This window comes from Mus musculus, chromosome 1 (assembly GCF_000001635.26).
Source record: "Mus musculus strain C57BL/6J chromosome 1, GRCm38.p6 C57BL/6J".
NCBI lineage: Eukaryota > Metazoa > Chordata > Mammalia > Rodentia > Muridae > Mus > Mus musculus.
Window position 1 is genome coordinate 60,140,439 of NC_000067.6, and position 13,819 is coordinate 60,154,257.

The 13,819-nt window shown below is 36.5% G+C and overlaps 1 protein-coding gene across 23 annotated transcripts in view; it reads left to right on the forward strand.

Annotated features, from left to right (window-relative positions):
• The window catches only part of Carf (calcium response factor), a 55,733-nt gene extending 42,218 nt beyond the window's left edge, over positions 1-13,515 (forward strand). For 20 of the 23 annotated variants that reach the window (NR_104344.1, XM_030254084.1, XM_006495975.2 and 17 more), the window contains 6 exons: positions 897-1,130; positions 3,556-3,718; positions 5,671-5,734; positions 6,930-7,042; positions 7,395-7,764; positions 10,143-13,515. Coding sequence is in view for 19 of the 23 variants with exons in the window: in XM_030254084.1 (XP_030109944.1) it covers positions 897-1,130; positions 3,556-3,718; positions 5,671-5,734; positions 6,930-7,042; positions 7,395-7,764; positions 10,143-10,249 (1,051 nt within the window). In the remaining 4 variants the exon portion in view is untranslated. The remainder of the gene's footprint in view (positions 1-896; positions 1,131-3,555; positions 3,719-5,670; positions 5,735-6,929; positions 7,043-7,394; positions 7,765-10,142) is intronic. The other 3 variants (XR_001784597.2, XR_003955577.1, XR_003955578.1) reach the window with 2 other exon arrangements.
• The last annotated feature ends 304 nt before the right edge of the window (positions 13,516-13,819 follow it).

Consider the following 13,819-nt stretch of genomic DNA (forward strand, 5'->3'; position numbering starts at 1 on the left):
AAGAGGCAGAGGCTAGTGGATCTCCAAGTTCAAAGCCAGTCTGGTCTACACACCAAGTTCCAGGCCAGCCAGTGCTATACAGTGAGACGTCATCTCAAAAAATAAAAACAACAACAATGAAAAGAAAGATCAATTAAAACAGTATTCTACAGGATTGACTTTCCTAGCACCAATCCCTTGTGCTACTGTATATGAGCTGTGTCCATATTTTAGTTGGTTCTATTGCTCATTGGGCCAGCAGGAGTTTGTTTGTTTATTTGTGAGTATCAGTGGTTTTGCCTGCATATATGTATGTGTACCATGTGCATGCCTGGTACCCACAGTAGTTAGAAGAGAACTTTGGATCCTCTGGAGCTGGAGTTACAGATGGTTATAAACTGTTAATCGAAACCCAACTGAAAGACCACCGAGTGCTCTTAACTCCCGAGCCATCTCTACCCTCATATACGTGTAAATCTCTGCATGCCTTAGCTTTGGGTCAGAGTGAAAGTTTATGAAGTTACCTTTTTTTTGTTTTGTTTTTTTAGTTTTTCAAGACATAGTTTCTCCATGTAGTCCTGGCTATCATGGAACTCACTTTGTTGACCAGGCTGGCCCAGAACTCACAAACCCACCTGCCGCTGCCTCCCAAGTGCTGGGTTTAAGGTGTGTGCCAACATTTCCAGAGTAAAGTTACCTTTTTAATTGTACATAAAGTCAATCTTAGAAGAGTTGAATATAAGACATTTTATATTTTATTCCACATGGTATAATCATGTATGATTTTTTTGCTTAAAATAGTATTCCTTCTCTTGATGATTATTAACCTAAGTAATTATGATTCCTGCCTTTGTCTAAAATTATCAAATAATTTTAGTATTTAAACTGTAATAATTTTCAATGTATTCTCTTGTCAGATGGTATGTGCAGTTACCTACACAGCAAGCTCATCAGTATCATGAATCAGAGACTCCTGGTGTCCCTTTGTCACCGTCACCTTTTCCTATGTCTCCTCTTGAAGAAGAGGAAGCTATAGTCAGAGATGAGAACTGTGCGTTGCCCTCTCGTCTCCACCCGCAAGTAGCGCATAAGATTCAGGAACTAGTGTCACAGGGAGTAGGACAAGTGTATGCAGTAAGGAAGCAGCTAAGGTACAGGAGGAGCAGTGCTTTCTTTAATACCTGTTGCTTAAGTAATAACTCTTAACAGTAGAGGTGCTTTATAGCAGTTTTCCAGGGCAATGCTATTAGAGGGATATAATGTGTTTCTTTATCTTACCTGTAAATGTTATTTCCACTAATGCTTGGCAACCCTTCCTATAGTCTGTCATAATATAATTCTAAATACTCATTCATTTGAGATGCTACATCTTTGAAGATTGGATTATTTTTCAATAATGAATTTTATTTTATTTTATTTTATTTTATTAGCTAAGATCTCACCCTGTAACCCAGAACTGGCCTTTAATTCATTATATAGCCCAGGCTGGCTTCCAGTTTTCAGCATTCTTTCTATCTCAGCCAACCAAGTGCTGGGGTTATAGGTGTAAGCCACTAACTCTGTAATGAATTGAATGATATACATATCTCAGAGAGAGAGAAAAACTTGTAGAATCAAATATTAAAAATCTAGGCTGCCAGGCAGTGGTGGTGCACTCCTTTAATTCCAGCACTTGGAAGGCAGAGGCAGGTAGATTTCTGAGTTCAAAGCCAGCCTGGTCTACTGAGTGAGTTCCAGGACAGCCAGGGCTACACAGAGAAACCCTGTCTCAAAAAACAAAAAACAAAAAACAACAACAAAAAAAAAAACAAAAAACAAAAAACAAAAAAAAAACCTGGCTAAGGTACTTATTTTAAATTATTTGTAATGAGATAGTATTTTATTATAATACAGGGAATGAATATGATCAAAATAGAACATATGCTTGTATGAAGTTCTCAGAAAATTACTTAAAATATTAGATTTTTAAAAAGATAATAAACTAAGCTATTTACTATAACAACATATAATGTTATATTCAATTATATATATGTATGTATATATATATATATATATATATATATATATATTATCACTACACTATTAGTTAAACAAATTATCCTGAGTACCATTAAAACTAGTCCAAAATACTATAAATGAAAGTTTCATTAGGTGAAGAACTATTGAGAATAACTGTAAAATAATTATTATTATAAGGCAATTACTATGTGCTTAGTACATATATCATTTCTTGACAGCTTAGTAAAGAGGATGCATTTATCCCCATTTTATACATGAGAAAATGGAAATTCAAAGTTGGTAAAAAATTGACTTGAAAGACAGACTCGGGATTGAAATCTGGCTCTAGTTTTATAGCCTGTGTAATGTTGTAATACCTTGCTCCTTTTGGTTATTGTGTAATGAAACTGAACAACAAAATGAGTACTTCTAACATTTTTTTGCGACTGGGTCTCATTGTGTAGCTCTGGCTAGACTGGAACTCACTATGTAGACCAGGCTGGCCTCGAACTCATAGAGGTCCACCTGCCTCTGCATCCCTAGTTCTGGGATCAGAAGTGTACACAGCCAAACGCAGCAGACAGTCATACTTTTGAGATCTTTAACATTTATTTTCATCAAGGCCTATAAAACAAAGCTAAAATTTATTAAGGCCATCACTGTTTACTAACATTTGGCCAATCTACACACTTCAAATCATTTATTTATTTACTTTTAATTATTTTTTTCAAGATAGGATTTTCTTCATATCCCTGGCTGTCCTCAAACTCAGAGACCCCCCTGCAGAGTGCTGGGTTACAGGCATGTGCCATCAGTACCCAGCTACTTCAGAGTGCTACTGCAGAGTTCTGGGTTACAGGCGTGTGCCATCAGTACCCAGCTACTTCAAGTTATTTAAGAAGTTGAATGAGGAGGAAAGTAATACAACTCTCCAGTTTTATCCAGTAAATATAATGCATAAAGTAGACGTGTTAAACGAGGCTCCTGTATTTATTTTCATATAATTCTGTAGTAATGCTACCTTTCTTGCAATATCTTACTTTCTTACGATATTTGAACCATCAAATTTCATGCCTTTTGGAAGCAGTGTAACATAATGTTTATATAGACAAATTAGAAATTGGACCATGTTTTCCTACTTATTAAGTAGGTACATAACTCAGGGCAGCTTCTGCAGTCTTCAGCTCCCTCATCTGGAAAGTGGGATTGATAATCACACCTGGTCACATGATCACAGCAATAGTTAAAGGAAGTACCTTTAGTGTGTTCAAAATTGTGCCTGATATGGTAAGGATCTAAAACGGAATGATGTTCAAGCTGAGGATTGTGGTTCAAATTTAATTCATAAAAATGTCAAAGCTCTGTAATATGTATGCTTTGAACCAGTGAAACAGCACCTTCCTTTAACCTGTGTGAATTCTATTGCCTTGATAAATAGACACAAATCTAAAGTGGTTTATATGAATTACTTACAGAAATATGAATTATACTTTATAGAAGTTTATATTAAGAAAGAACCTTTCTTTCAATCTGTAAGTATATCATTACAGTTATATTTTTATTTTATATCTTCCACAGAAAATTTGTGGAAAGAGAACTGTTCAAACCTGATGAGATACCTGAAAGACATAATTTATCTTATTTTCCAACTGTAAATGATATAAAAAATCATATCCATGAGGTACAGAAATCCTTGAGGACTGGAGATGTGGTATATAACTCAGAGATTATTCCAGCAACGGTATGATCACACCCACTTCTTTGTCTCATTAGAGCATCTCAGCTCCTGTTAACACTGTAAAGTCAGTATTTGGCCTTGTAGAAAGGGCTACTGTTATACCATCTCATATGATTCAAGAAAACACGCTATACCTAGCATGCATATTTTCTAAAATATGAATACTACAAACTCTCAGATGATGACTGAATATTTACTACTCTCACAAGGAAGAGAAACAGATTTCTGAATCTAAATATAATAATATTTTTATGAGAATTATTTCTTATTTAGCTTACAGTTATTTATTTTACACATACTAAGTATATCTATCCCTCCATTTTTAAAAATAGGTGGTCATGGTTAAGTAGTTCAGGTTCAAATGCACAGTTTTGATGTAAGTTCCCTATGCCATATATGAATATTACTTTTCAGTTCATATTTTTATGATATAGTTTTCCTGTCACTATTAGGAATTTCTGAGACAGTTTTATCATAATTATGTATAAGTCAACAATTATATGATGTTTGTAATGAAAATCTCAGTAGTGTTAATTTTTCTTCCTAACTTCTTACTTTCTGAGAAAGTTTTAGAATCTGAACATTTTAAATTTTTACTTTTTTTAATATATGTGAATGTCTTACTTGCATGCTTGGGGCCAGGGAGGCTGGAAGAAGGTGTCAGACCCCCTGACCCTGGGCTTATGGATGGTTGTGAGCCACTATTGTGGTTTCTGGGATTTGAACCCAGGTCTTCTGGAAGATCAGTTGATGCTCTTAACTTGCGCTATATCTCTCCAGCCCTGGTGCTTGGATATTTCAAATGCTAGAACTGCTGGGATGGTGTGTATATGTGCACGTATGTCTGTCCAAACTTTTAATTATTGATGTCCTGAATTCAAGAAATAAAATAGATTTGCCATCTACACTTCCTCTCAAATTGTTAATACCTGAATTCAGTAGTAAAGAGGGTAATTACAAAGCAAAGCACAGGTATAGTATGAAAATAAGATAGGACGCTGGGGAGGGAGAGAGGGAGCTCTGTAAAGTGCTTGCCTCCCAAACTTGATTCCTTAGAATCCACCTAAAAATGTATGGTGGGTGTGAATGTATAATGCCAGTGGAAGGGGTGGAGACAGATGTGGAGCTGGCCAACCGGTCACTCTAGCCAAAGTGGTGAGCTCCAGGCCAATGAAAGATTCCATCTCAAAGGAAGTAAGTCAGTGTTCCCTCTGGCATTCATATGCACATGCATGTGCGCGCACACGTGTACACATGCGCGCGCGCACAGAGTTTTGGCTAGATGGCTATGCTGTAAAGGTACTCGACAACTATCCTGACTACCCGCATTTGATCAGAGACCACAGTGTGGAAAAAAACCTGATTTCCAAAAGTTGTCCTCTGATTTCTACGTGTATGTAGAGGCATGTGTGTACATAAGCATACACACACACATGCACACAAAATAAGTAAATAAATGTAAAATTTAAAAAGACGTGCACACAAAATAAGTAAATAAAAGTAAATTTATAAGCCGGACATGGTGGCATACGTCTTTAATCCTAGCACTCGGAAGGCAGAGGCAGGCGGATTTCTGAGTTCGAAGCCAGCCTGGTCTACAAAGTGAGTTCCAGGAGAGCCAGGGCTATACAGAGAAACCCTGTCTCAAAAAAAACAAAAAAAAAGTAAATTTATAAAAAGAAAATATAGTTGCATTAATGTTTTAAGATTATTTTCGGGCTGAAGAGATGGCTCAGCGGTTAAGAGCACTGACTGCTCTTCCAAAGGTCCTGAGTTCAAATCCCAGCAACCACATGGTGACTCACAACCATCTGTAATGAGATCTGACGCCTTCTTCTGGTGCATCTGAAGACAGCTACAGTGTGCTTAGATATTATAATAAATAAATCTTTAAGATAAAAGATTATTTTCAGTATAACTGCTGGGTTTTACTGAAGCAAATGTTCTCATTTCAGCTTCAGTGGACGACAGATAGTGGGAACATCCTCAGAGAGACTGTAACAGTTACATTTGCAGAAGGTATGTTATTTGGATTTTTTTGTTTTTTGAATTTTTGTTTTTGTTTTTCAAGACTGGTTTCCTATGTAGTCCTAGAACTCATTCTATAGACCAGGCTGGCCTCAAACTTAAGAAATCCACCTACCTCTGTCTTCCAAATACTGAGATTAAAGGCATGTGCCACCACCACTTGGTTTATTTTGCATATTTTTATAACATAAAAATCAATTAATGTTATATCTGGAAAGAACTTTAGATATCTCATATAATGAAATTATTTTTGTTTTTCATATGTGTGTTTATGTTTATAGGTGTATATGCATGTGTGAAGGCCAGAGATTAATGGCAGTGTCTTCCCCCATTACTTCCACTTTTTTTTTTTTTTTTTTTTAATTTGAGACAGGGTTTATGACTAAACCTTGAGCTCCTGTCTGAGCTGGTTAGAAAGTTCCTGGGGCTGCCTGCCTTCTCCAGCCCCCTAGTGCTGGGGTTACAGACTCTCTCTTTCCTAGGAAGCTATGATAATCTGGTAGGCTCTGGAAAGAGTGAAGTAGATACATGACCTATTTGTTTGTGGTTGTGTCTATGTTTCTGTGTGTATTTTGGGTTTTGCTTCTTTGTTGTTGATTTGAAACAGTCTCATTCGGTTCCTGGGCTGGTCTGGAAGATCTTATGCTGGCCTCAAACTCATGATAGTCCTCCTTTGTTAGTCTCAGAAGTGCTAGAAATTACAAGCCTGAGGTACCATGCCAGGCTAGTTTGGGATTATGCGTTAATTAACTGATTAATTAATTAGTTTATTTATTTTGAGGCAGGGTCTTACTGTGTAGCCCTGACTGGCCTGGAACTCACCAGGCTGGCCTCAAACTAACAGAGATCTACCTGCCTCTGCCCTCTGCCCTCTGCCTCCCATGTGGCACCATGCCTGGCTATGTGTTTGGTAATTGATATTTTGTTTGTTTGTTTTTAGACAGAGTGTCAGGTAGCCCAGTCTGTCCTTGAACGCACTTCTCCAGCCAAGAATTACCTTGTACTACTGATCCTCCTGTGTCCCCTCCAGAGTTCAGGAACTGTGCATTTGCCACTTTTGCCTCGCTTACTGACGATTTTTGGAAGTCTTTTGCAAACCTTTGACTTTGTCTTTTATTCTGATTCTAATAGTAATGGTTGTTATAAAGTTCAAGGAAATAATTTTTCTGTCTCTTGTTTAACTTAGGAAATTTACTAGGAGAACCGATTCCCAGCAAAATGGGAACAAGTCAGACACAGACTGCTGTGTCTCCAGAGCCACTTTCTTCATTTCCACCCAAAATATTTACACACTTTCAGGTAGGTACCCTTTAAACAGCTATATCTAGGGATCTTTCTCTTCCATGACTTCTTCTATATTGATTTTAGATTATTGTTCTGAAATTTCAATAATGGCCATATATTTCTTCATTACTAATTTTCCAGTCCTTTGTGACTTGATGTGAAATGGTAACTCAGGTAATACGTTTTGAAAATTTGAGAGACCATGAATGCTTTGTTGTACTACATTTCATTTGGTCCTTGTTTCTGTCTTCATAGACTATTTGTTAATAATTACAAACCTATTACTTTTTTTGTCAAAAGACTATCCTACAAGAATGTCATATTAGTAAATCCAGACATTGTGATACAACTCTTTTCTCTTCGGAAGGCTTTGAAGTTACAGCCAAGACTCTCCTCTCCTGATGGCTCACAAGCTTTGGTATCAGTAGATAGCCATGCATCCTCTAGTCCTCCTGGCCTTGTGGATACTGTAGGAAATGCTGAAGTGGATAACCACTCTGTACTGCTTGGTCAGAGTCAAAACCCTGGGACAGATACATGCCTAACCCAAGACAACAGCACCTCCTCCTCCACGGGCCACCTCCCAGAATCAGTTCCGAATCCAGTTGCAGAGGATCAGCTGCTGGAAGGTGAAGATGTTGAGGATGCAGGGAATCCGGAAGGAAGTGTAAATAGGACTCTGTTGGGAGATGTACAAACCGTTCCAATACAGATCATAGACAGCCGTCCAGTGCTTGGTAAGTGACCATCAATTTACAATTCCTTTATAACCTGGGATCACTACATCAAATAAAAGGAAAACCAGAGGGTTTATAACATTGTATAGTTGAAACAAAATTAGGAAAAAAAATATGAGATTTCATTAACAATATTTTTTCTTATTTTGTCTAATTATTTAATTCCAATAACATTTCCATTGTTTATTTCAGCACTTAGAAGGCTTAGGCAGAAGGATTCCAAATTCAAAGACACCCTGGGCTATAAAACAAGTCTTATACCAGCCTGACCAACTTAGCAAGATCCTGTGTGAAAAGAGGGCTGGGGAAGTAGAGTACTTTACTCCATAGTAGGCCCTAAGAACTGGGTTCAGTCTCCAGTACAGACAGGAAAAGAAGGAAAGAGGATGAGGAAGAAAATTATTCATTTATTTTTAATAACTTTTTTTTTGAGACAGGGTTTCTCTGTATAGCCCTGGCTGTCCTGGAACTCACTTTGTAGACCAGGGTGGCCTTGAACTCAGAAATCCACCTGCCTCTGCCTCCCGAGTGCTGGGATTAAAGGTGTGCACCACCACGCCCAGCTTTATTTTATGTTTTGATACCGGGTCTCACTATGTCGCTCTGACTATGCTGGCACTTACTATATAGAACAGGCTAGCCTCAAACTCACAGAGATCTGCCTGCTCTGCCTTTCAAGTGTTGGAATTAAAGCATGTGCTACCACCACTTAGCCCATATTTATTTATTTTATCATGCATATAAGTGGTTTGCCTGTGTGTATGTATGTGTGCTACATGTATGCCTAGTGCCCAGGGAGGGTAAAATAGGGTGGTGGATCTCCTAGAGTGAGAGTTACAGGTGGTTGTAAACCACCATGTGGGTGCTAGGAACTGAACCCAGATACTCTACAAGATAGCCAGATACTCGGAGCCATCTCCTCAGCCCCACAACTCATTTCCGAGTGCTGATGCACTTCTGTGGAAAGAGATAGGTATGCATTTTGCTTTGAAGTATAACAGTCTTCACAGAAATTATTCTTAGAACATATATCTGCCTCTATCTTAATCATCACTCTTTTGGTAAATAAAAATGTGAATAGTTCATTCTAGAAAGATTTAAGTTTTTTTTAATTTATGGGAAACATACTTGTAAGAAAGTTGCTGGACTAGTACTCAGAAGGCAGAGGCAGAAGGATCTCTGAGTTCTAGACAGCCAGGGCTCCACAGAGAAACTCTGTCTCAGAAAAAGAACAAACAAACAAACAAACAAACAAACAAAATATTTACCAGAGATTTTTATGATCATGAAGTAACTTTACAAATGAAGACAAAAATACATATATGTAAATTTATTGTCATAACTCCCTGAGAAATTTAGCACTATACTCATTCTACAGATTGGGAAACCAAGGCTCGAGTAAGTTAAGTACTTGCCTGATGTTTGTGTGATAGAGGAGGGAACTATGCCCAGGCATTCTTACCCTTCTAAAGCTTTCTTCCTTTTAGCATGCTTTCACCCTCTACGTAGTCTCATAGCATTTCTGAAAGCATGAGTCCAAATGTCTTTCAAAGGCACTCTTTTTAGCCCCAATCTGTTTGCTCTATCTAGTGAGGGGGTCAGCAGACGAGCTCTTGGAGTCATTCAAGTCCCTCTTCTGTGGTTCCTGTGTCTGTGTCTGTGTCAGTATTCTTGTCTGTTACAGTACTGGATGTGTTCCTCCGCACAGTGCTAAACAAGCCAGTCCCTGAAACCTTGCTTTCTAAGAGCAACCAAAGACTGGAGATTCTTAATAAAGTACAATGACGATTTGAGGTTGGGCATGATGGTGTATGCACTCCAATCTCAGAGTTCAAGGCCAGCATGGTCTACAGAGACCCTGACTCAAAAACAAAACAAACAAAAAGATGAAGATGCTAAGCATTCCACTGCCCAGTTGACAGCATTACTGCTGGTCTGCTGGTGCCATCTGTGTGGTTATAATCATGGTGGAGATCTTCCGTTTAGGTCTTCTGAAGTGTTTTAGATAAGCAAACACATAGGTCACCCAGCTGAGACAAAGCTATCATTGTAAGATGTGCTACTGTGCTTTCAAATATGCCAAAGTATTTATCTCAGTGTCACCATGACCCTTTCGTAAATTATGATATATTTGCATTTATTTTAAATTCATATATATATTTTAAAAGATAAAGTCTCAGGTAGATCAGGCCAGCCTTGTGTTGGCTGTATTACTAGGGATAACCTTGAATTCCTGATCCTACAATTCATTGCTCTAGTGCTGTGACCTCAGGCTTATGACACTGTGCCTGGTTTTAAATGTACATAATTTTAAAGACCGCAGTGTCATAAAACATTTCCTAACCCTTCTGATTTTTTTTTGTTTTTTTGTTTTAAAGTTGAAGAAAGTCTGTCTAAGAACCAAGTTAAACAAGAAACCAATGAGCCAACACTGTCTACAGAAGCAAAAACTTTCCTGGACTGTAAAAAAATATCTGCTACATAAATATTTTAAGTTTTTCAGAATTTACAGCTCTGGCCCCTTCTGATTTCTTAGTAGGTGGAGATTGTCTGAGATGGTGTATCAATCACTGGACCAGAAATGTATGATGGGCAGTTTTGACTTAAAGCTCCAATATTTGTTGCCAATTCTATATTTGTATTTCCCTTAAGAAATATTTTACTTTATTTTGTATTCCTTTATTATTATTATTATTATCCAGTAAGGCAAATATTTTAAAAGATCATCTGAAGTTATCCACAGTAATTTAGTGTGAATGCAAATAGTTATCTCGCCAAGTTTTGGTTTTTACAAGACAGAAAAGACCAACAATAAAAGCAGTGTGTAAGTGCATGTCTAGGTGTGTCAGAAAATTTAAAGTTGTAAGAACAGTTTTGATTAACTGACAGGTGAGAAACTATTTATCATCTGTTTATTTGGAAAGGTAGAGCAATAGATGTGTATGGTAGCACAGAGCCACCAAACACCCCCCCCCCCCAATGCTGCATTTGCAGTTTATCCTTGGCTTACATCTTTAACTGTAAATGAGTGGTACTGAAGGTCATCTGTCAGACATTTCAGTGACTTGGAAATATTAAAACATTGAATTAATCACACATTGAAATAACACAAATGAATGTAAATGACGTGTATGTTATATGGGACTGGAGGTAAATCCCTACCTAGGAATAGAAACATGAAAAATTCAGAGATTTGGGGAAATGTTAGAATTTCCTACTATTTATAGATCATTTGGGGGAACTTTTGATGGTAGAAAAATTGTTGTTGCTTTTTAAAGATTCAATTTTGACTAGAAAATAATTTAAATAGTATTTACATTTTTTTCTGTACTAGAGTTCTTTCTGAATTGATAGTATTACGATTTATATATTTCAAGGTAAGTATATATAGCTTAAAATTTAGTTCATATTTGAAACTTAAAAATGTCTGATCCGATATTTACTCATTAAATAAGTATATTTATATTTATACCTAGTACCAAATATCAAGTAATTAGTATGTTCATTATAACCTTGTTTTTATGGAAGATTGACTAGGTAGAAATTTCAAATGTAACTGTCCTGAAATAAGCAAGCTGAATGTAGTGGTACACACCTGTAATCCCAGCACTGAGGAGGCCAAGGACTCAGATTGTAAATTCAATTAGCCTAGGTTATAGAGCAAGACCTTACTAAGAAAGAAAGAGCGGATCACCTAGAAGATTCTTTTTCTGGAGATTCATTTGTGAGTTACTTACTTTTTTTTTTTTTTTTTTTTTTTGTCTTTTCGAGACAGGGTTTCTCTGTGTAGCCCTGGCTGTCCTGGAACTCACTCTGTAGACCAGGCTGGCCTGGAACTCAGAAATCCGCCTGCTTCTGCCTCCCGAGTGCTGGAATTAAAGGTGTGTGCCACCACCGCCTGGCTAACATTTTTATTTTTAAAAATAAGAAGTTCAAGTGGATATTAAAGTTTAATATTCAAAGCATGAACAATATAATTTGATATTTGTCCTTAAAACTTTACATGGATTGACTTTCCTAAAATCTAATTTCCCATTATTATTCACTTTGCTTTGGGTACATGACCTGTACCTAAAGATAAAGCTCTGTTATTTTAAAAGTAGGCAGAACTCTAAAATTCATTATCTTTACATCTGTATCATTGTCAACATAACGTTTATTATATCTTATTGAAAGCAAAGTTCATATATAATTATATGTATGATTATTCGTAGGAACTGCTTTTCTTCTTTTCTTTTTTCTTTCTTTCTTTCTTTTTTTTTTAAGAAAAAAACTAAAGATATCTGTTGCCAGTATTTATAGCAGCGGGCTACTAAGCCTGAATATATTACATTAAGTTTAATACAATTCGTAGTCACTTCAAAACCCAGGTTCTCTTAGTCTGTGTGTACTTAAGAGGAATGAAATCAAATTAGTATATAGTTTAGGACTGTATAGGTAATGCTCTTTTGTTATCCATGTTATAGAAACTGTTTTTCAAGAACAGATAGGTTTTCATCTTCCAATAATGATTACGGTTTATTGCTAAATATCTTACATTCCTTTTTTATTTGGACTGCTAAGGAGAAATGCTTGTTAAGAAACAAACTAGTCAATTTCCAGTGCGGAGAGAAAGAGCAGAGGACCCAGCGGTTACTGTGTAATCAGGAACAAGTACAGTGAGGATGTGTTTCTGCCACCTCATTCCGCCAGGTGGCAGGCACCTATAGTCCCAGTGCATCTCTGTGAGCTCCAGGGGAGCCCGGCCCACACAGTGAGATCAGGACAGCCAGAGCTACATAGTGAGGCCCAGGAAGAAAGAAAAGAGATAACATATTTCTGTCACTTCATTCTGTTTGAATGGGTCTTATGTTAATATTTTTTATTATGAGAACAGAAAGTTACATACATTCTTCCCACAAACAAAAAGAAAACAGAAAACTGAATACTTATATCTCTAATTGTATATTTTTGCTTTCTTAGGTAGAAACTGGAACTATTAATATTTTTGAGTATTTAAATAAGTAGTTTTTAAAAAATGGTATCTAAATGAGTTTAAAAATGTATTTGTCTTCTAAACTCATGTATAGTCACAACATGTCAGTGTTGGCTAAAGGTGCTTAGTACCAGTTTTTGAAAACTATGTTTACATATTTAAATATTTAATTCTTTACAAATGTACAAGATCTTAAACAAAAGTGTATAAAAATTTCAGTATCTGTATTTGGCGTTCTCTTAACAACTCCACAGCAAAATTTGGCAATACTCTTTTGTTCATGTATTACAAGATGTAGTATCTGTAGTGGAAAGCTGGACATTTAAAATAAGCAGTTAGAAAATCATAATCATAGCCTGGCTTGTTTCTCTGCAGTTTTCATGGTCTAGGCCTCCAGGTAAACTTAGTATATACCCAGGAAATTACAGATAAACAACCACAGGAGACTTGACCCTCGGTAGTAATTTTCTGTGTAAGCAGCCAATGTACTTAGAGAGCTTTAACATCTTATGCAGAGTGAATGTTTCCTAACTGATAGGAAACATAAGCTTGGAGATCCGGTCCTGCATTGAAGTTTTTAATTTTAAGCCCCAGCTTGTGCTTTATCTTGCTTATATCCTGTCAAGCTATATACTTAATCATGTGGGTTTGAGATAGTGTTTGCTTTATACTAGATTTGTAAAAAGATTTTAAAATATGTATGTATATATTGTAACTTGATGTACAGTGTTCTTATTATAATGTAATTTTTATTAAAAAATTCTGTTTTTTTCTTATGTGTTAGTTTTTGAAAATTTGCTTTTCTTGAAGATAATGAAAATTCTTTTTTTTTTTTTTTTTTTTTTTTTTTTTTTTTTTTTGGTTTTTCGAGAACAGGTTTCTCTGTATAACCCTGGCTGTCCTGGAACTCACTTTGTAGACCAGGCTGGCCTCAAACTCAGAAATCCGCCTGCCTCTACCTCCCAAGTGCTGCAAGGTGTGTGCCACCACCGCCTGGCAAAATTTTTCATTTTAAAGGTAATAAATGCTTTGGTATCTGAGGTTTTTGACTAAAGATTTATAGCAGTTTGAAGCCTGATA